Source organism: Corvus kubaryi, unplaced genomic scaffold (assembly GCF_017639235.1).
Source record: "Corvus kubaryi isolate FWS band 111438036 unplaced genomic scaffold, C.kubaryi_AGA036_p1.0 37334, whole genome shotgun sequence".
Classification (NCBI taxonomy): Eukaryota; Metazoa; Chordata; class Aves; order Passeriformes; family Corvidae; genus Corvus; species Corvus kubaryi.
Window position 1 is genome coordinate 5063695 of NW_024581108.1, and position 22365 is coordinate 5086059.

At 42.2% G+C, this 22365-nt stretch overlaps 3 protein-coding genes across 13 annotated transcripts in view; 2 read left to right on the plus strand and 1 right to left on the minus strand.

Moving 5' to 3' along the window:
* Positions 1-4863, plus strand: part of WDR47 (WD repeat domain 47) — a 30131-nt gene extending 25268 nt beyond the window's left edge. For all 3 annotated transcript variants that reach the window (XM_042029947.1, XM_042029946.1, XM_042029948.1), the window contains 5 exons: positions 248-417; positions 1295-1465; positions 1864-1995; positions 2602-2820; positions 3472-4863. In XM_042029947.1, coding sequence (XP_041885881.1) covers positions 248-417; positions 1295-1465; positions 1864-1995; positions 2602-2820; positions 3472-3614 — 835 coding nt within the window. In that variant the 3' untranslated portion in view covers positions 3615-4863. The remainder of the gene's footprint in view (positions 1-247; positions 418-1294; positions 1466-1863; positions 1996-2601; positions 2821-3471) is intronic.
* Positions 4864-5571: 708 nt separating this feature from the next.
* On the plus strand, positions 5572-21799 carry CLCC1 (chloride channel CLIC like 1). 4 transcript variants are annotated; one of them, XR_006016412.1, is made up of 12 exons: positions 5572-5676; positions 7346-7501; positions 9227-9322; positions 10180-10287; positions 12673-12894; positions 14032-14172; positions 14936-15029; positions 16115-16212; positions 16289-16435; positions 17040-17321; positions 17880-18120; positions 21521-21799. XR_006016412.1 is itself a non-coding variant. In XM_042029961.1 (12 exons), exons 2-11 carry the CDS (start codon positions 7355-7357, stop codon positions 18100-18102), a joined length of 1563 nt encoding a protein of 520 aa, XP_041885895.1. In that variant the 5' UTR covers positions 5572-5676; positions 7346-7354; the 3' UTR covers positions 18103-18120; positions 21521-21799. The 4 variants fall into 4 exon arrangements, 3 of the variants coding, with proteins under 3 accessions (XP_041885895.1, XP_041885896.1, XP_041885897.1); XM_042029961.1 differs by having other exon boundaries at positions 17875-18120; XM_042029962.1 differs by having other exon boundaries at positions 7346-7486; positions 17875-18120.
* GPSM2 (G protein signaling modulator 2) overlaps positions 18899-22365 on the minus strand; it is a 28439-nt gene continuing 24972 nt past the window's right edge. For 5 of the 6 annotated variants that reach the window (XM_042029959.1, XM_042029958.1, XM_042029955.1 and 2 more), the window contains 3 exons: positions 21503-21665; positions 21150-21367; positions 18899-19641 (listed from right to left, as the gene is read on the minus strand). In XM_042029959.1, the coding sequence (XP_041885893.1) occupies positions 19477-19641; positions 21150-21367; positions 21503-21665 (546 nt within the window). In that variant the 3' untranslated portion in view covers positions 18899-19476. The other variant, XM_042029957.1, reaches the window with a different exon arrangement.

A 22365-nucleotide genomic window follows, 5' to 3' on the forward strand; every position in this document is an offset into this window, starting at 1 on the left:
ACCATTTAGAGATGAAGGGACTGCGTAAGTTCTTTTTGCACATTCAGCCACAGATACAATGGGAAAATGGGGAAAAACTGAGAAAATGAGATGTCTTTTGTCTTTGATCCCGTACATATGTTTCAATGCAAGTAGTCATATGAATTTCATGTAATCCAAGATAACAGAAAAATAGTATTTTCATTTTAGAATGCTTTGTTTCCCTTAGAAACAAAAGGAAATACGATTTTTTTTTTTCTTTTACCAGTGCTTATAGTACTCCTAAACAGCCTGTAGTTCGCTTCAAGAGGAATAAGCATCATAAAGGATCAATCTACTGTGTAGCCTGGAGTCCCTGTGGACAGCTGTTAGCTACTGGTTCTAATGATAAATATGTGAAAGTGCTGCCTTTTAATGCAGAAACTTGTAATGCAACAGGTACTGTGTGTATATTTAGTTCAAAGAATTTATTTTGAATTACTGTCCAATATTTGTCAAAACCATTCAAATTACATTGATTATGTTTTATTATTTTTATTCTAGTATTTTAATTTAGTCTCTTTTCCCTTCTACTATCAATGTGGTCTCTATCCAGCAAAGAATCACTGTGAGGTTGGGAGTTACCTTTAAGGTTTTGTTTGGGTTGGGTGGCAGTGTTTTGGTTTCATTTTGCAAGACTCTGGTATTGTGCTATCTCCTGGCAGATTCCTCCCCATTACAGTAAAACAGCCAGATGCTCTTACCTACTTCTAGAGCTTGGTTGTCACTAAGAATTTATTTCCACTCCTAGTTCCCTTTTCTCTTGCCTAGCTCTCTCTTCTCACCCATTTTAGAAAGGTTTCTGTCCCAGCAAATATGACTTCCCATGCCCAGCCCTCCTAATCAATACGTTGAATGTGGCTCTTATCTTTTCTGTTTTGAACTTAGGCTGCTTTGTCCTTCATGGTTCAGTGCTCTCAATGATCCTTTCCTCCTGGCAAAGAGCTCATTTTGAGTTCACCAGAGTTTACAAAAAGAAATAAATGTACTCTGTAAGAAACCTTGGCTGCAGCTGGCAGTGGTGATGGTCTATGTACATTTTGCAAAGCTTTAGGAAGTAGGAAGTGCAAGCGACACTCAAACCCAGGATTCTTAGAGATTGTATTTGAACTGTAGTAACTGAAATAGTCTGTTCTGTGCTGAAGTGCGCAGCCATGTTTGCACTTGGTGGCACATTCGCCCTTGCCTAAAATACTCTGCATTATCACTCTAAAGAGCACAGCACTAACAAACAAAGTATGCCTTACTTTGTTCCTTGATTTTTAAATTATTTTAGGACCAGATTTGGAATTCAGCATGCACGATGGGACAATCAGAGACCTTGCTTTTATGGAAGGCCCAGAAAGTGGTGGTGCTATTTTAATAAGTGCTGGAGCAGGGGACTGTAATATTTACACAACAGATTGTCAGCGAGGACAAGGCCTGCATGCCCTAAGTGGTCACACTGGTATGTACAGTGTGGCTTCTCTCACACTTTCTAAGTCTATATTATAATTCTAATAAAGTTGTTGGGTCGTTTTGGTTTGATTTGGTTTAAAGTAATTGTGTTTTTCTTTTTAGAAAGACTTTTTTTTTCCTCTCCCAATTTCTCTTGAGGTATTTTGAGGGGAGTTGAGCAGTGTTTGTTCTTAAATATGTTTGCTGCTAATCTGATGGAGAGAGTGCACACCTCATTCCAGAGAAGGCACAAAGCTGGTTATTGCCATGCACTGGCAATGGATCATGCAACTTGCAGGTTTTCCACAGGATTGTTAAGTCTCTGAATGCAAAAAATAGTCCCAATTGTAATACTTTAGTGTTGGATTAATGATGCTTAATCAAATTAAGAAGTCTTCTTGTTCACAGGACATATTTTAGCACTTTATACATGGAGTGGCTGGATGATTGCATCTGGATCCCAAGACAAGACTGTAAGATTCTGGGATTTGAGAGTGCCAAGCTGTGTTCGTGTTGTGGGAACAACATTTCATGGAACAGGCAAGACTTGCTATCATGCCTCTGATCATTCTGGCATGAAAATAGACTTTGAAGATGTCAAGGTCATATAGAGAGAATGGGGGGTGGGGGTTGTGGCACAGAAGAAAGGCTTGGCTTAAAGAAAGAACCTGTCAGGATATCTATACCTGTGGGGTTGGTTTGTTTGTTTGTTCCTAAAGTACTATTTCCTTTCAGAAGATGGGTAGTTTTTTTGCCTTATGGCTTTCAAACAGACACTTTTAAGCATATTCAAATACAACAACCTAACTGAAGTCCTTGAAACTATAGGACCAGGGTGAATTCCTTGCAGTATTCCACATTATTTCATAGGAGTGACTTTCTTTCCTGTGATGGAACAGAGACTTTCTCATGCAGCTTTAATAGTGTCTTTGCTATGATTCGTGTGTGACCTATGGCTTCAGAGTTTTTAGTGCTGAAATAGAAAGACTTTCTTATTCTAAGCTGGGTATGTTCACCTTAAATTTGAGGCCAGCTTTTGGTGTTCTTTCACAATGCATGTTCTTGTGTTTAAAAAAATAAAAAAAGGCTGTTTGCAAAACCATAGTTAACTCTACTGTGTGAATGCTGGGTTTCTGTCCCCTGCAGGGAGTGCTGTAGCCTCAGTGGCAGTGGATCCCAGCGGCAGGCTGCTGGCCACGGGCCAGGAGGACTCGAGCTGCATGCTGTACGACATCCGCGGGGGCCGCATGGTGCAGAGCTACCACCCCCACGCCAGCGACGTGCGCTCCGTGCGCTTCTCCCCGGGCGCGCACTACCTGCTCACCGGCTCCTATGACATGAAGATCAAGGTGACAGACCTGCAAGGTAACACAGGCCAAGGGTCACAGGTTAACTTCCCATTTGGGGCTTTTAATGTTGAAGTTGACAACTTGGCTCAAGGATCAGGTTTTACTTTAAAAGGGGAAAAAATAGTAGAGCTTTGAAGGTTGGACGTGTATATTTGTGATTGTGTCTGTTTGAAATTGGCTAATTGTGTTGCTGAAAGTGTAGGCTGTGAACTGAATCATGTTTTGGGGTGAGGGTCTCATTACAGTAAAACCACTGATTAACACTGTTGCCTGGTGAGATGGCCATTGCTTTCAGACAACATTCATAAAATTGACCCTTAGAAAAACTGTAAAAAAGTATAGTAATTCTCATTTTTACTGGGATGAGTAAAGAAGAGGGAAGATATTGACGTGATTTTCTTGGACCATTAAATTTTAATCACCTAGCGTAAGAATGCTGGAGATCTGCAATTTTAAGTTGTACTGTGCCCAGTAATGCCTAAAAACTGAAACACTGGGGCCTTTTGTTATGCTCTGTGTGAGAGAGAGAAAGGGGGGTCAAGTACACTTCATAAGGTGAAATACAGATGTAGGCTTTAAGTAAGCAAACTGGTTAAAAAAGACCTGCCACCCAAGGCTGGGATATGGGTTCATGAAATGAGTAATGACTTCTGTTCCTCTTCCACAGGGGACCTGACAAAGCAGCTTCCTCTGATGGTGGTAGGGGAGCACAAGGACAAAGTTATTCAGTGCAGATGGCACACGCAAGATCTTTCCTTCTTGTCATCTTCTGCAGACAGAACTGTAACCCTTTGGACCTACAATGGTTAGAGTACAAACAAAGGCAACTATGCAGCTAAAGCACAGAGACCCGAGACTACAGAACTGTCAAAACAAGTAATAATAATGAGGCTTTGAGAGAGCAGCAGTTGAGCAGGAGAGTGTCTTATCAAGAGGAGGGGCACTTGTCACTGATTTTTCTGGTTTCTAGGAGGTCTTGGTGTTTTTAGTATATTCTTTTGCAGTGCTTCCAGTCTTCCATGTTGAACTCATGCTGCTGTGACCTATTGTAGTCTTGTTGCCAAAGTCTATGAGGAGAACTCTTCTGTTGTTGATGTGCACTCAGAGTAACATGAATGATGTGTTTACAGTTTGGTATTAATTGCATTCCTTGTTCTTTGCCTCAATGAGAATTTTGTATAGAAACTTAAGTTGAGGAACACTCTAATCAAGTGTAACTAGTTACACACACACACATAAAAGAAAAATTACTTCCACTGTTTTTTCAGGTTTATTGTATTCATCATTTTTAAACAAGAGCTCAAACTTTATAACATCTCCACAGTTTCAATGTTTTTAGTAAAAGAAAATATGAACTTTAAAGGTTGACTAGGTAGTAACCACTTCTCGATTATGGTCCATTATATAGTGGGGGTTTTTCTTTTTTTCATCTAACCTGGGAAAAATGTTGCTATTTTTACTACATGACTTTGTTTTGAACCAGCTAACATGTTGGAGGGGAAAAAGTAAAATATTGACTTTTTTCAGTAGGAACGTGTAATATTTTACTTTTTGAATGCAACAGAATACCTCTGTGTATAATGTACTGTAGAAAAGAGTGGATTGGCAGCAGTTGTCACAGTGAGCTTAATGGTAATGGCTATCAATTTTTCAAGTAAAAGGGATACCATTAATGCTGTAATAGAAACCAGCATGGCTCAAAATGCTATGTCTGCATGATAATTTAAGAATTGTTTAAATTCCCGGTTCAGAAGCTTATCTGAATTTTATTTCTTGCACTGTTTATGGGAAATTGCAGTTTTATTTCTACAAAACTTTAGATTCTAATGTTTATGTATTGTTATATTTTCATATTGTACAGTTCCTTTTACTTTTTAAAATATAAACCTTAAACTTTAGGTTATTTATTTATTTGAACTGCAGTTAAGTTTTGGATTCTCTTGGTTACTAAATTATATGTGCACTGTAGCAAGCATTTTTAACTATCGTATAAAAGTGGAAAGGTAACTATAGAAGTGTATCTGTGCTATAATCTCAATAAAGACCTCCAACACCTGCACCTGTTTCATCTGTTGTTTTGGATTCTTGGTTTATAATTCCTCAATCCAACTGTGATACAACACTTTGACATATGATTTAAGTATGCCAGAACTATAAAATACTTAAGAGTTTTGATACTGCTTCCAAGAATCGGAATTTGCAGTGCAGTAAGTAATAATACAGTGGTGTAGAGCTGAAAATCTTGTTTATTTTTTATTAGTTACATAGACAATAATATGTATGTATGATCAATGATATATATGCAAAGTTACTTTGGAGGAAAATAGTGTCTCTCTAGTTGTGTCTCTGTGGTCAAAGCTGGCAGATTATGTAAATTAGTATATAAATTAATTAGTTAATTAGTATATCTATAAATAGTGATTTCCTGACATTAATTTTATTTCAAGTTGTGTCATTACAGAGCGGATCTGGTTTTACATCCATGGTTTTACACCTCCGCAGGTACGCCTCCCGGCTGTATGCGCGGGCCCGCAGGCGGCTCCGCGCACCGGGCCGGGCGGGGCCGGGCGGGCTCGGGGCAGCGCTGCTGCTGCTGCCTCTGGGCGGGGCCGGGCGGGCTCGGGGCGGTGCTGCTGCTGCTGCTGCTGCTGCCTCTGGGCGGGGCCGGGCGGGCTCGGGGCGGTGCTGCTGCTGCTGCTGCTGCTGCCTCTGGGCGGGGCCGGGCCGGGCCGGGGCCCGCAGCGCGAGACGGCGCCTCAGGGCCGGGCGGCGCTTCCGCGGCCGCTGCTCCGCCGCGCTTGGCGGGCGGAGCGTCCCCCCGGGCCGGGTGAACACACCGGGTGAACACACCGGGAGTTCCGCGGCCTTTCAGGTACCGCGAGCGGGGCTGCGGGCGGGGCGGGCGCCGCTGACCGGGGCCTGCGCGGTGTCCGGGCGAGGGAGCGGGGAGGGACTGAGGGCTGCGTATCTCGGCGGAGCGCGGTGTCAGTGCCGACGGGAAGGAGGCGAAGGCGGGGAAGAAGCTGGCGGGGCTGCTTCTCTGTGGCCCTGTTGGCTCCTGCAGCGCTCGGGCGGCAGTGCCGGCCTGGGCCGGGCCAGAGCGGGGTCCGGGGCCTGGCGGAGCCGCACCGAGGGGACCAGGCCGTGGCACCGGGCAGGGCAGGGATGTCCCTGCAAGTCTGGCCAGGGAGAGTTCTGCATGACGGTCGCGCTGGCCCATTTGTGGAAAAATACTGAAAACCGAAGTTCAGCAAGGAGGAGTGTTCGCATTGGCAGTAGTTCTCCAGGGATGAGCTGCCTGCACCCTTAGGAGCAGGATCTCTGAGGGAGCTCGGAGCGGGAACAAAGGATGGTGGAGCGGCAGGAGGTGTTGTGGCCATGCTCTTTTTAAAACAGTGCAGGCAAGGGGAACTAAGCCAAAGGAATGACCCAAAAGGTGACCAAAACCTGAACATTTCTCCGTTAACTCGAAAATACATATCATACGTACACCGCAACGTATGCTAATGAAATAAGACTTGTACATGCTTTATATGTATGGCTGAAGTCCCTTAAACTGCACCCAATATGAAATGTCATCAACTGAAACTCCACCTTTTACCCTCCGTCAAAAAAAACAATATAAATACAGGTTGAGAGGGGCGGAGGTCAGAGGAGACTCCTCCACCTTTGTATCCTGGGACTGTCGGCGGGCTGTGCCTCTCTCCTCCCCCATAGGAATGCCTGTTGGGTAAGGCTCCAACACAGAGTGATCCCTCAGGGAATTCAGAGGGGCAGCTTCTGTTTGTGATTGTGCTTTTAGTCATCTCTCACTGTAACGTATTTGTTACTGGTTAATTGCTCATATTTTTTGTGTTCACGTGCTCCTGCAGACAGTGTGTTTATCACTGACAATCCAGCAAGAAGTTGCATTTTTGTTGCTCAACAAATGACAGTATTTTGCACCTGAGGGTTGTTGAAGGTTTCCAGACTGGTTTGGCCAGGAGAGTTTGTTGGGCATGACCAGCCTTACAGTGTGTCTGTCATGCTGTTTGTGAATCTGTGAGTGTGGTAGTTCTTATTGAAAGTGACTGGACTCACAGTGCTGCACTGGCTCTGTGCTTCCTTTTTTAGTGCTGAATTGGTGATTTCTCAGAATCAAAGCACAACCACCCCCAGCCCCTCTCATATCTGAGGAAGTTTATGTTCTGCAAAATCTTCTTCTTAATGCGACAGAAAAAATTGTGTTACTCTTAACACAATACGCTCGTCATGGAGTTCTGCATGGTTTATCATATTTAGCAGTGCTGAACTCTGTGCTACACACCTGCTGATAACCAAGTCTGGGGTATTGAGCCACTCGTATAATACAGTTTAATTGTTGCATATTATTGCCAACATTTTCGTTGGGGAAAAATATGGGAGTGAATTTAAACCTGCTTAATGGAGAACTGAGTTTTTAAAAAACACCACTTGTACTTTTTTCATGTAAGATTGTTTCATTTTTTTCATACAGCATGTTACACCCTGACCTAAACATCTGAATTTCTTGTTATATTCAGTGATACAGGATGCTGTTTCCTTTGGTATTGTGTGCAGTTATGCTGATAGGGAGCTGTAAAGTTCAAGAAGATGAATGGATTGACCCCACTGATATGCTCAATTATGATGCAGCATCAGGAACAATGAGAAGACCTTACAAGGTAGAAGAAGAAAGGGTGCGTGTCTCTCTCAAGCAGCCACATGCTTTTGGAAGATTGCTCTTAAATGGTGATAGTAGATAATGATAGTAGTACAGTGTTTTTAAGGGATTATTATGTTGTACCTGAATCCATACACAGGAAAGTCTTGTGTGTCCATGGTTAAAATTGCAAGGAAAGAAATTGTGATCTATATTACTGTAATTAGCTCAGGACGTTTTCCTGATGAGCTTCTGTTGCACTCAGATCAAGTCATATCAAGCAGGCTTTTTGTATTTTCATAGGTGGTGCTTGATTTGTGCAGGTTGTGGCACCACAAGTTACTGCTCTGAGAAGGAGTGGGTTAAGCAGCTCTTCCTAGTTTCTCAAGTATAGTGCTAAATATCTTGAGAATCAGGTTCCTAACTGATAAAAGTTGGGGGAGTTAAAGTTAATTATTATATTTTATTTTAATTAACCAGTTTCCTAGCAGTAGGAGCCAGTTTCCCATTTCTCATGTGAGACTATTGTGAAAGTCCGTGGTGTTTTGTAATGCTGGGCCTCGGTTTTCAGAAGGAAAACTGTACTTTTAATGATTCCTTAACATTGAAGAGAAGATGAAGTAGGAAAAAAAATAGTTTTAACAAGGTGAATTGTCTCTGTTGCCTTGTATGAGGAACTGACTCTAAATATCACGAGATGCATGTTGGTTATCTAGTGCATATGTGTACACGTGGCACTGTAAACTGGGGGTGGTTGTATGGGCACCCTTGATTCTTGCCATTATTCATTCACCTTTCAAGTTTGGTTTTACGGTCTTCAGTAATACTGTTTAAACACTACAGAACATAATTCTCTGAAGCTTAAAAAATGCAGAGTGCATTATTGCTCTCCACAGCTTTCCTCATCACCCTCCAGCTGCTCCAAGTCCACCTGATAGTCATTAGCATCCCTAAGATGCAGCAGCAAGCTTTGGAGTCTTTAAGCCTGGAGCCCAACTGCTTCAGCTTTTATTAAAAAAGTAGTAGCTTTATTGCTGTCTCCCACAAAAATAGAACTACATAGTAAAGGAAAAAAATTACTACTTTGTCTTAATCCATCTTTTCAGGATTTCTTTTCTGCTCTGCAGTGAGTTTTTAGGTGGGTAGGCTGTGTGGGCTGCCCAAGCCTTCAAAACCAAACTTTGTTTCAGCATAAGTTCACTGATTAATGTGCTGTTGTGCTTCCCCGTGGAGACTTCCCTCAGTGTGCACACCTGGTTGTGTAGAAGCAGCACTGCCAAAACTGAGTCTGAGTAATGAACAGGAAACATAGTGTTCTGGAGCAAAGAAAGGCAGGCAGCCCAAAATGGGGTTTGTGTTTACTTGCAGTCTGGCTGGTGGCGTGGCCAGCTGGACTGGGAGTTTGCCTGGCTGGAAACTGCCCCTTTGCCTGCTGAGTCAGTTTTTAGCCAGTGCCATTATCTAATCTGATGCACTCAGTGAATCACCAGCGCTCAAAGGAGGGGAAAGGGCAGGTGGGGGAGGACAGGCAAGATTTCACCTTCTGCATGCATTGAGATAAACTCAAAGCAGTTCTCCATCTGGAGCCTAAAATAACAGCAGAGAGGCAGCTGGAGTGTCATTGGGAGAGTATTAGCAGCAAAGATCTGTACTCAGTTTTTAGCTCCTTTGGTCTTTCTGAAGTGATGTGACTGTAGAGGTGTAGCAGGGCATGTTGGTCAATTTGTTGGATTCTAAAAATTTTTTTCTTCTGTAATTTTAGGGAAACTATCATGACTCTGAGGATAAGGCTCTGGATACAGTCAGTACTGAAATCTCACAAAGTTGTTCCAGGGTAATAGATTCCTTGCAACACAAGGTTTGTTCTTCAGACAATTTCCAGTGTTTTATTTTTTTAAATTAGTTCAGACATTTTCCAGTGTTTTATAGTTTGTGCTTTTTGATGATGCTCTTCTGGATAGTATCAAACAGGTGCATCGCTGGCATAATTTATGCTTTATGGAGGGGTAGCCTCTGTGCAGAGGAGAGACTGAAAGTGGCTTAATTCAAGTTGTTGTTCTGCCTACAAAGGTCTGTTTCCTGACATATTTTATAATGTAACAAAATCAATAGGAGCTAGGGGCTTCTGTCCAGTGTCAACAGTTTAAAGGTGTGGTGCTGATGTTATCCCATGCTGTCAAGCTGTTCAGTCCTGTTTGATTTTAAGAGGTGGGTTGTGGGCATAGAGACCATGGCAGTGTGCAGTGGTACAGCTCTGAGGAGCTGCTCTCAGACCCCCTCCCAGGGTGTGGGGATGCTTGTGTGGGCACTGGGGCACTCGCTGCCCTCAGCCATTTGGATACCCAGTGGGATGTGTGTCATTTTAGTGGTGTTTCAGCTACGTAGGATCTTTGGCAGTTCTCTTTTTTTTTTGTCCCCCCGATGCAAACTTTAAATGCAAGGAGATCCAGATGTTCACATTTGTTTCTAGCCTTACTGAGGTCAGGATTTGAATATTCCTAGCAGATGTGAAATCTCCAGTACTGGCCAGTCCCATGGAAAGTAGTGTCTTCAGCAACTGCATACGCTTTTTATCTGGCATACTAATCATGGGATCATTGCTAAAATAAAGAAGTTCAGAAGTGCCCCTGTTAATCCTGAGTTTAATGTTGGTATGCTCCTATGAAGAAGCTGGTTTGAGCAAAGTGAGTAAAAGTGTCTTTTTCACAATTGCAGATTGCAGAATGTGAGAAGAGGATTGCCAAATCACATGAAAGCCGCAGCTTTTATATTTTTAAGCGATACTTGAATAAGATTTTAAATGAAGCTGGAAAACTTGGCCTTGTAAGTATTTGAATAGTCATTTAAAAAATACTTAATTAGAATGAATTCATATTACTGCTTCATGTAGCTCCAGTTACCAAGCATTGATTAATTATGCTGGTGTACTTTAAATGAAATGAAGGGAACTGATTGGCAAAGGACAAGATGATACAAGTATGTGCATCCAGTACTGCTGAGGAGACACAGTTGCCATTTGATCTGTACAGCATCCAAAGGAAGGCTGTGTTTCAGTGTATCCAAACATCTGTTGCTGGGATGCAGCTATAGAAGCTCCTTGTTCTGCTCATGTTAATGGTTGGAAACTGGAAGGAGCTAGATTTGGGTTGTTGCAGATTTTTAAGGCCTGTATTGTAGCTCTACCATGTTAACCTGCAGAGGGTAGAAGTGAGGACAAGGTAGCATGGGAGGAGTACAGAGAAATTGTCCAAGCAGCGACAGGGATCAGGTTAGGAAAGCTAAAGCCCAGATAGAATTAAACCTGGCTGAGGGCAATACTCATAAGGAAGGGATGCCATCCAGAGGGACCCTGACAGACGTGAGAGGTGAGTCCATGCAAACCTCATGAAGTTCAGTGAGACCAAATGCAAGGTTCTGTACATGTGTTGGGGCAATCCCAGGCACAAGTATAGGCTTAGGTGGAGAATGGATTGAGACTGTCCCTGGGGAGAAAGACTTGGGAGTGCTGGTGAACCTGGCAATGTGAGCTTGCAGCCCAGAAAACCAAAGCACCCTGGGCTGCATCCAGAGCAGTGTGGGCAGCAGAGCAGGGAGGGGATTTTGCCCCTCTGCTCCGCTCTGGTGTGTCCAGCCCTGGGGTCTGCAGTGTAGAGAAGAATATGGACCTGTTGGACCAACTCCAGAGGAGGCCACAAAGATTCTCAGAGGTCTGGAGCACCTCTCCTACAAAAACAGGCTGAGAGAGCTGGGGCTGTTCAGCCTGGAGAAGGCTCTGGAGAGGACCTTAGAGACCCTTTGAGTATCTAAAGGGGACCTTATAAGAGGGACTTTTTACAAGGGTATGCAGTGCTAGGACAAGAGGGAATGGCTTTAAACTGAAAGAGAGGAGGTTTAGATTAGATATTGGGAAGAAATTCTTTGCTGTGAAAGTGGTGAGGCACTGGAAGAAGTTGTCCGGAGAAGTTGTGGATGCCCCATCCCTGGAAGCATTCAAGGCCAGGCTGGATGGGGCTTTGAACAGTGTGGTCTAGTGGGAGGTGTCCCTGACCATGGTGGGGGATTGGAACTAGATGATCTTTAAGGTCCCTTCCAACCCAGACCATTCTGTGATTCTAACTATCAAGCAATAGTAGCTTGTTAGAGTTTCCATGTAAGAATCACCTTATTACTTTCTTTATGCAGTGGTTTCAGCTGGGACAGAATGAAATTTCTTCCTGTAGCTGATGCAGTGCTGTGTTTTGGATTCAGTGTGAGAGCACTGTTGATAACACACTGGTGTTTCAGTTGTTTCTTCAGTGGTGCTTTCTCTAAGTCAAGGACTTCTCAGAGCCTTGTGCCAGTGAGGAGGTGCAGGAAGAGTTGTGGGGGAGCATGGCCAGGACAGCTGAGCTGAGCTGGCCACAGGGATGTTGCAAACCATGGCTGTTGTGCTCAGGATGAACTGGGGGAGTTGACTGGGAGGGGCTGATTGCTGCTGGAGGACAGGCTGGGCTAAGGGGTCAGCTAAGGGAGCAGTTGTATTGTGCATCACTTGTTCCTCTGGGTTTTACTTCCTTCTTTCTCTCTTTTTCATGACTATAGTATTATTACCATCACATTTTATTTTGTTTCAATTATTAAACTGTTCTTGTCTCAGCTCATGAGGTTCACCTTTTTTCTGATTCTTCTTCCCAGCAGGAGGGATATTGGAGGAAGTGAGTGGCTGCATGATGCTTTAGCTTTTGGCTGGGCACTTTATTGTCTTTGGAGATTTTTTCTATTAAGAGGTAGAATTGATTTTTAGTAATAAGTAAAATTACTGTTAAATAAGGAACATATTTAGCAATGTAAAACTTATTTTAGTATTTAATAGCTTATATCTGTATTATCCAGTCATGACTGAAGCACATGTAGTGCATATGTAATTATTACTTGTTAATGAGCACTGGTTCTGAAATTTTAGTGACAGGTGAGATAATTCACTTTATTTTTTAGGGTTTTTGCTGTAGAATTTAAGGATTACAAACCAATTGATTTGTGTTTCATGTAGTTTAGATGAACAAAAATGTTATAGGATCATAGTGTGCCCCCTGTCCCATGTTTTCATCCTGCAGTCTGCTTCTGAAGGGTGCTGGTACAGAATGAATATGATAGGTTTTTGCCTAGGGATGCACTTCTATTTCCAAATAAGCAGCTTTTAACCATTGTTTTGCTTTGCTTTGAATTCAGCCTGAGGAAAGCGTGGGCTACGTCCATTACGATGCTGAGATCATTCTTACAAGACAGACGTATGTGGAGATCCTTAGGTTTGTCAATGAGGAAGCCTGGCAGCCAGGTGCCCTGGATGAGGCACTGAGTGATATTTTGATAAATTTTAAACACCATGATGATCAAGCTTGGAAGTGGAGATTTGAAGATGCTTTTGGAATTGATCTATATAATTTGTTTTTGGTAAGAGAATGAAGGTTGATTGTTGGTTTTAATTGCTGTTTTCTTCGGTTTCTCTGTGCAAGGCTAGTCAATTAATATTACCATCTTAACTCCACACATAAAGCAGTCCTTTCCATCATACTTTCAGTAAGTCACTTTTCCTTTATGGTTGCTGAAGGATGTATTTGCTTTAAGAAGGAATTCAAGTTTTTTATTTGTGTGGTCATCTGCTCTTACTGTAGCTTTGGTTTGGGGTTTTTTTCTGGTGTGCTTTTTTTTCTTGTCTTTTATATCTGTGTTGCCACTCATTATGCTCTAGCACTTTCTTATCATTAGAGCTGACACCTCATGCATTATAGATTTTCCAGGTTTGTCTCTTGTTCATGTAGATGTTGAATCTGTTGGTTTCTGCAAGAGTTGGAATGTATTTATATTGAGCCAAGTATATATTTGAACTCCTATAGGTCAGAGGCTTCTGCAAATTTTGTGGAAAAAATTGTGTAGTGTTGGAGAGGAAAGGATGACTGGGAATTATAAAGTGCTAAACTGAGGATCTCTAATAAGCTGAAGCTTTCTGAATAAATCTTTACAATTCAAAATACGCTGTTTTATGCTGACATAATCTTGCATGTAGCCTGTCTAGATCTGAGGGGTCCCTGGAAGCCAGATGACAAAAGCAAGCTGTCAGTAACCTCTGATAGGGGTCCTCAGGTGGAAAGACACTGAAGTGCTTCTCTGAAGTCTTGCTGCTGGTACCCAAACTGTAACTTTGTCTCTTAACCAAAGTGCAGGAGTTGGCAGCAGTTGTTCTGTGGTTCATGGCAGGCACAAACTGCTCAAGCACTGACTGACAGCAATTTGATAATTTAGAAGTGGGGTCACTAATGTAACAAACATCCTAAGGAAGAAATAACTAAAGATCACAAGAAGCAAGTGAGCAATTGCAATGTAAGGCTGTGATAGGAATGAATACTAGTACTGCCTCAAAACTGTTCTGTCTTGTACAGATGGGCTGTGGAACTGAGGAAACACTTCTCAGCTATTCTGTGTACATGACACTAGTAAAAACAAAAGTTGGAAGTTTCTTCATGTGTCCTGTCAGTAAGCTTGGAAAATTCCAAATGTGGGTCATAATTTTTTTCCTCTTTTCTTTTTCAGCTACTCTTGTGCTTAGTGTGCATTGTAATTGTAATAGCTACAGAACTCTGGACACGTATTCTTTGGTTTGTTCAGCTAAAACGTGTTTTATTAATAAGCTTTTTCATCAGTTTTGCATGGAATTGGCTTTACTTGTATAAGGTAAGTTCTGTAATCCTAATGGCTTTTTGGCTTAAAACTTTACAGTTATGATGGAGTTAAGGTTACTTAGTTCCTTTGGTTAGTTTACATAAAGCTCTTAATTAACTGCAGAATAAATGGATAAACATTTTATTTTACATGTTTATGGGTGTGTTAGGCTTAAAGAACAAAAGAAACCCTGACAACTTTATCCTGCTGTAGAGGTGCACAGAATTCAGAGAGCACTAGAACTCTGATTTCACCACGTGGGCAAGGCAGATGTGACCTCTAACTAAAGCAGCTTGGTAGAAAAGTTACACAGAAATACATTATGAGGAGGCTTTTTCTTAAAATTCCCTGGCAGAAAGTGTGTTTGATGCGATAGACCAGATAAACGCTTCATTAATGGTGATGAAGTGGCTGATGGTACAATAGGATCAGTTTTATTGAGGAGGAATTTAAGCTACCAGATCATAGCCCCACCACAAAATCTGCCCCTCACATCTTATCATCAGGATTGAGCTGCAGCTTGTCAAACCCAGGGATAGCAGAGTGCTGGAGTGGGATGGCTCTGGCACAGGAGTGGAATGCCACTTTTCTAAAGAAGGAGACTTTTCTAAATACATATTACATGGGGAATTGCCATTACAGGGGGACAGTGGGGAAATTCTCATTTACATGGGGAACCACCCCAGGCCTGCTGAGAGCAAACACAGATAGCTGAGGAGCAGCACTCGTGGCTGCAGCCTGCTCACTGTGTTTCCCATCCCTGCTGTTCCTGCAGCTGGCTTTTGCTCAGCACCAGGCAGAGATTGCCAAGATGGGGCAGTTTGATAATGTCTGTGAGGAGAAGCTGGACTGGCGGGGAAGTCTTATCGGTGAGTACTTGTGTTGGTACTTTGCAGTAGTAGTTAAAATCACAAAATATCAATTCACAGTATCCCAGAATATTCAGATTTCTTCATTAGTAGTACAGGGAATTTTTCTACAGTACATGATTATGTGATTTTACCCTTTTTCCATCCCATAGAACTTTGTCTTCTAGGCCTTGGGAGGAGAGCTGATGACAGCACTGTACTTGGAGCATGTCATGGTGTTATGTCTAACTTCCCCATGTTTCCCCAGCCACCATCCCCAGTACCATTCAGTGCCATTTACTGAAGACAGACAGGCAGAGTTCAGGACAAGGATTTTTTTTTTTTCATGTATCAGGCCTGTGAATACAATGGATTTCAGGAATTGGATCTGTAATTGTTTACTCAAGTGTTAGTATTTTACAGAGAAAGCTGATTTTTTTATTAGCTGTTCTTTCTATCCAGTGCTATAGCAAGTAGATGAAGGGTGGCAGCTCTTACAGAGTGCTTGTTATGGTCTTCCCTTTGTAATTTCTTGACTCTGATCTGTTTGTGATAAATGTTAATGATTTATGTTCTGACTGCAGTAAAACCAAACTACAGAAACACTGATGTAATACATCACTTGTTTATAATGTAAAAATTCCCTTAAGAAGACTTTCTGCTTGTAACTAAAATAGACCCTTGAATCTAGCAAGCAAAATAGACAATTTCAATCTCCTGCAGACTGGCAGATGAGCAATAACACAGAATGATGCTGTGTCAGTAGCTGTGAACACAGTGTGCAAGTTCATAGTTTCCACAGATGTGACTTTTTTTCCCTGAGGCTTCTGGGGTACTAAGCTCACCTAAAGAGCTTTCTTGATTATACATGGCAAAACTTCAGGTTCTCCTCTTTCTTTCCAGCCTTCCCTCTCCTTCCTGCATCCCCATGACTGGATAAACTGTACTGCCAAGCTAATCTCAGATGTGTAAAAATAAATCTCAGTTCTGAACCATATCTAGAAGAGTTCTCTTCCATCTGTAACTGAAATGCTACTTTCTGTATTACTGCTGTGTCACAAAATGTATTTTTAAGTAGTAAAAATATGTCTCTGCTTTGACTTCAGAATGGCTTAGAAGTACATGGACGTTTCAGAACGATCCCTGTCAGAAGTACTATGAAACTCTGCTTGTAAATCCTATTTTGCTGGTTCCACCAACAAAGGTATGCCAAGCCCAATGCGACTGTTCATGTTTGTTGTTTGTGTGCCAACACTGGTTTGTTGTTTGTATTTTTCTAGGCCTTGGCAATAACTTTCACCAACTTTGTAACTGAGCCTTTGAAGCACGTAGGACAAGGTATTGGTGAGTTCATCAAGGCACTTATGAAGGAGATACCATTAATTCTGCAGGTTCCAGTGCTCATTATGATGGCTCTGGCTGTCCTGGTTTGTATACATTTCTCTTATATTTAAAAGCTCCATTTTATTTTTTATATATTAAATGTATTTATATTTAAGTATTATCTATTATATTACTTACTTACTTGTACAGCTGAACAGATTTCCTAGTACAAATGAAATTACTTCTACAAGGGAATTTTTTCTTGACAAAGACTTCGTACTACAATTGGTCTAGGAATTAAAATAGCCAAGTTTTGTATTCAAACCATATTCTTCTCCCACTCCCCAAGTGGGATATAATAGCATTGAACTGCTTAAAATCTTAGACTCTCTGACAGTTTATTGCACCTTAGTTCCCATTTCTTCTTTGAGTCATTTACACAGTGAGGCATCTAGTTGGCATTTTGTACACAAAAGCATTGAGTTAGAGCCTTAAACATCTTTAATGTAGCACCAAGAAGGAACTGCATCCAGCCTGGCAGTTCCTGCAGCATGGTCAGACTGCAGCATGCTGGAATTGGAGCTGTTTTCTTCACCTGAGCTTTTCTTCCAGAGTCTTTCAGATATGTGACACTGAAATCTGTGTGAAAACCATAGGCTGCAGATATTTGGTGTTTTGCTCAATTTGGTTTTTTTTCCTCTCCCCCAGGCTTTTTGCTATGGTGCAGGATCATCAGTGTCTGCATTAAGATATTTAACGTCTTCTCAGAAGAAAAGTCTTCCTCTGCCTGCGAGTCAGCAGGAGCAAATAGCCTTCGGGCAGTACGAAGGGAGGCCAGCAGATGAGTATTATTTGCAGAAGCATCCTTCTGTCCCCAGAGGCCACCAGGACAGAGGGGATGCCTCCACAAGGCCTCTCCCCACGGCGAGACCGGGCAATGGCAGCAGGAGCCCGGACACGGCGCACACCAGCGACAAGCCGGATGCACAGGTACCAGAGTCCCCCAGGGACCAGAGTCCCACAGACCAGCACCTGCTGTGACTCCTGGTGCTCTGGGAGGTGGCATTAAACTGAACAGATTGCAATGGCACGTGCTAGAACACATTTAAACAAGAAGCTTAACCCAGATGTGGGAGAGAGAGGAATTAAGGAAGTACATATTCCCCTAAGAACAGTTTGATAGAGGTGTCTTGGATGTGTTTCTTCTGGAAAAATACCTTGCAATGGCTAACTGTGTCAGGAAACTACTGAATTAAAACTCTTTAAACACAACTTCAGTTTTGAGAGATCAGTACTTGGGTCAGCCTGGGCAATCATGATAACCCACAGAAGAAGGTAAAAAGCAGTGCTGACGTTCCTGTTAACTATAGAAAATTCAAACCACATTTATACTCTACATTATTTACAGGTTCTGTTTCCCCAGGAAAAAATATCCTTGTCTTGCTTTGGATGAGCTCTGCCCCCTGAGCTGGGATGCACTTGAAACAATAGATGCTGTCACTTTAGACTGCTTAATTAATAGATTGTTATGATTTTTTTGCAGAACAGATTGTACACTGAATCTGAAGTGCATAGACTTGGAAATCTCAAAGCTGAAAACTTGAATGAAGAACCTGCACTTGAGCAGCAAAAACAGGAGACAGATAAAGCCAAGGGAGAGACTGGAGAAAATGGTGACCCTAATAGAAACCTAGAAGGGAAAAGTTCTGCTATGGAACCATCTGAAGAGAAGAAAAACATTGTTCTACATGACTCCCAGGAAAGAGACTAAGGAAGACCCAAGCTTTTCGTAAGTTTTCTCTAATCTTTACTTGTCACATGCTTGCTAATTCTGCTCTTATTCTCAAGTGTAGAAGAGAGAACAACAGCAAGCTGGAAGGTGAGGTTGTAAAATCTGGGAGAGTGAGTAGATGTACCGTGTCTGGAATCTGAAATAAAGGTGTTAAGTAAGATGATATGCCTTTAAGTGGCCAAAAAACCCCAGGCTCATGGAGTGTTGCTGCTTGTTGGAAATAAGGTTTGTGTAGTAAGTTTTGAGTAATTCCCATAATACTAATTCCTAGCTCATATGTCTCAGGTCTGTCTTTAGGTTTATGTTCTTTAAAATCAGTTTGCTTCTTGTCAGCTGGGTTGTAGGACAGCCTACGGCTTTTCCTCCTGGTGTCATGATTTGCAGAGAGTGAGAACCTGAGGTTGTAGCAGTGGTGTTTAGGGCAAGGACCAGGAACTACCCTGGGGACATTCCAGTGGTTGGTCCCCAGAACTCTCCCAGCACAGCCTGTCCTTCGCCAGAGCAGGAGAGGAATTGAGGTCAGGTACAGCAGGCAGCAGCTGTGTGTGACACTGGAAATTGAGGTGCTGCAGGAACTGCCCCGGGCCTGTGTGAGTTGGTGCCCAGTGCCCACCACCCCTGTGATTCCTGGTGCATGGGCAGGTACCACACAAGCTGTAGAGCAGCATGAGCAGCTGTCTCTTGAAAGTAAGTACCCCTTGAAACCTTCTGCTGATTGCAAAACTGTTCTGAATTAATGTGGGAAACAGTTAACTAAATACTACCAAAAAACCCATCATGTTTCAAAAATCTATTCTTTATTAAACAGAATGAAAACTAGGGTTTAATTTTTTTATAGAAATGGTTGTTTCTTCCAAACTCTGTTTCTGCAAAGAGACTAAATACTGAAGCTATTTCTCCTTTTTTTTTTTTTAATTATTTTTTTAAAAAAGTATAAAAGAAAACAGGACCTTTTTTCAGGAGGTACCAATCCGGGGGGGGGGGAAAAATCAAGTTTTCTTTAAAAAGAACATAAAAATTCAGGTCTTATACTAGATTGAGACAGTGGTAGAATCCACTTGAGCAATGAGAGAATTGACAGAGAAAAAAAATCATCATAATTCTGATAGACTAGAAACAAGAGGGAGACCCAGTACCTCAGACATTGCTCTTAAAGCAGCTGCCACCTGCAGGAGCAGGGACAACTCTAGAACTACTGCTCAGGAGTGTGATGCTGCTGCTATTTCTGTGAAAAACCAGGAGAAAGGAGACAAAGTTACTAACTGTAGTCATCTTAAAAAAGGCAAGTGTGCTTTTCCAGCAAACCAAAATGATCCCTGGATGCTGCTGTATAGTACGTGCCTCTGGGGGGCTTCAGCTGGAATTGGGTCCCTTTATAGCCGAGGGTAAGTGGACTCTCTGTTCATCCATTCTCTTCCCTTGCGAGCGTAAAATCAGGCTGAAAAAATCCTCATCTGGCACAGTGGGGCCTTTGGCAGCTCCTGGAGGAGCACATCTCTGATCATCCAGTCTAGAACCCTACAGACAGACCAAGCAGTAAAAACTGCATATGTACAGGAACATACATAGTAAATGAACAATATTAAGTGAAAAAGCTACTAAAAGCTTTTGTTTTCAGGTTTAAAGCTAGTAGATTTAATTTTTAAGTTTTGTTTGAAGTTAAACATGCCAAATGAAATTGAGTCCAAGTGTAGATAAAATGGTTCCTCTGACAGACTTGTCCACATGTATCTGAAAATAACCCCCCAGATCAGTTCTTTAAAATAGTGCAAAATGAGATTTAAGTGTCCTTTGTCTAGAAGAAGAATTTTAGCATTAGTACAGGGTCTTTCTAGTCTCAAAACAACAGAAAGGATGGTCGGCTTCCTTTCCTTACATGGGTACTAAGAAATGGCCACAGTGGTGTGAGGTTTGGGAAGGCCCCTTGCCTGCAAACCCTGCTGGACTGGGGGCTGTGCTCCTTTCACACAGCCACCCTCCTTGCCAGCTTCTGCAGGCTGGGGCTGCCACAGGCACAGCAGGGAAGGGGTGTTCTCTACAGGAACAGGCTGCTGCTGGATGGCACTGTGGCCACAGGAGGAAAAGCACAGCTTTCAGTGGTGGATGGACCTGGGACAGGCACCCTTGAGACAAAAAGGCTCAAAAGACAGCCATCCTTCTGTGCTTGTTTAAAGCAGGAGCATCTGTTCTGATTAGAGGGGATTAAATATTTTTCCATTCCTAAATGAGACAGAATATTTCTAGATTCTTTGCTTGACTCACAGAAGGAAACAGACAAGCTGCTACAACAGAACATGGTATTCCATCAGGTTGATGAACACTGTCACCATCAGTGAAGGTTCAATTCCAGGTGCTGCTTTCTCACCCAGGCCACCATACTGACTGACCTCTGGAGAACTCAGCATCTGAATTTTGTATTTTGGGATGCTTATCAACCCATCAGATAAACCAGCACGTCTTTTTAGTTAACTTCTTTTTGGTCTAACTGGTATACGCACCGTGTTCTATTGACCATCAGTCACCTCATTTGTATGTTGCTATAAGCTGTTATCAGTTAAACTTAACCTCATGGGAATGATGACCACTATTACCACCAAAACCTGGATACTGAATTCTTTCAGCTGATAAATTAGGCTTGCTGGTTTATCAGGTGCCCTCCTTAGTGTGCCAAATCTAAACACTTAAAACCATTTTACACTCCTTGTAATAGCCTCACTTGTTTTCCTTCACTTTTTAATCATTTCTTACTTTTAATAGTTACCATGGTATAAATACCAAAATTACACTTACTAGACAACGGATAATTAAACAAACAGACAAACCAACAAAGAAGAATTGTCCCAAAACTTAAAAAAAACCCCCAGCCCTAATCTTTTGTTCTCTTATGTTCCTCCTTATCTGCCAGATCAATGTGTATCTCAAAGCACATGATAAACTAAGTGGTTTACTTGCAGGAACTCAGTAGCAGGAGGCACAAATGAAGTCCCCAGAGACAGAAGCTGAGGAATTTGTTGTTAAGCACTTACCTGGCATTTAATCAATATATCAAAGAAGTCATCATCCAGTTCCCTGTTGTTGCTGGCCATGAGGTGGCCCAGCACGGCCTGGCTGCTGTGCTGCCGGAGCCGCAGCCCGGGCAGCTCGCTGAAGCTGGCGCGCTGGTCATCGAGCCGGCGGCTCTGCGAGCTCGCCAGCAGGTCCAGGAACTCATCCGTGTGCGGGGACACCACGGACGTGGAAAAGGCTGGGCAGGACAGACAAAACAAGTTAGCCTAGGGGTACATCCATTGCTGTAGTGAGTCTTGCATGCAAATACATTTTGAAAATAGTATTTGGCAAAAACTCAAGTCAAATATAGATTTTACTTTTAAAAAATTACGTTTTATCATTGTTTTAGGTGGAGTAGAGGATGTTGCCACTGAAGCAGCTGAGAGTCTGTTCTTCTCCTGGAAGCAGCACCTCTGATCATCCATCCTGTTACTCTGGAACCGACTCAGCAGATCAAAAAAGCCTTCATCTGCCATTGTCTCCCGACTGCTTTTCTGAAAAGGAGAAGATTTAGGGGTATTTGAACTTAAGAGTACCTACAGCTGGGACAACTGCAGCAGAGTTTTAGTCCAGTGATATGTTTGATATTTGTGTATCTGAAATTTATTAAATGAATTTTTTTAGTCAACAGCTTCTATAGCCAGATATCATAGGAGGAGATGCTAATGATAGGGCAGCATTTTGGAGAGTAAAATACATTAGAAATGTTTCATTCTCTGAAATGGAAAGAAACAGTGCTCTGATCATGGTACAATTGCAGTTACTCCTCTGCAGCCATTAATCCAACAAAACCCCAAATGCCCATGAGAGGAAAAAGAAACAAGAGCAGCAATGAATAGTTGTCATTGTCTCCTCAGGTCTATGACAAAATGACTCAGTTTTTTTATGTTGAACTGACTTCTCTCAAGAGCATAATAACCTAAAAAGTATGTCCAAAATATCTCTCACTGCCTGAATCAGAAAAACAAGATTTTGTTAAGTTTGGAGAAGTGTGGTCTAGAAGAGACTTAGAAATAAAATTTATGTGCAAGCTGAGGTCTAACTTAAAAACATCCACCAGGAATAAAATGTTGCACTAGTAGGAAAATCTTAAAGCTGGCACCATCCCTGAGAGAGCTGTAGAGTGGCCGATTCTGCATCGGTTTAGAGCCACAATTTAAATCAAGTTAAACTGACCAGGACAGCTGCAGAAGA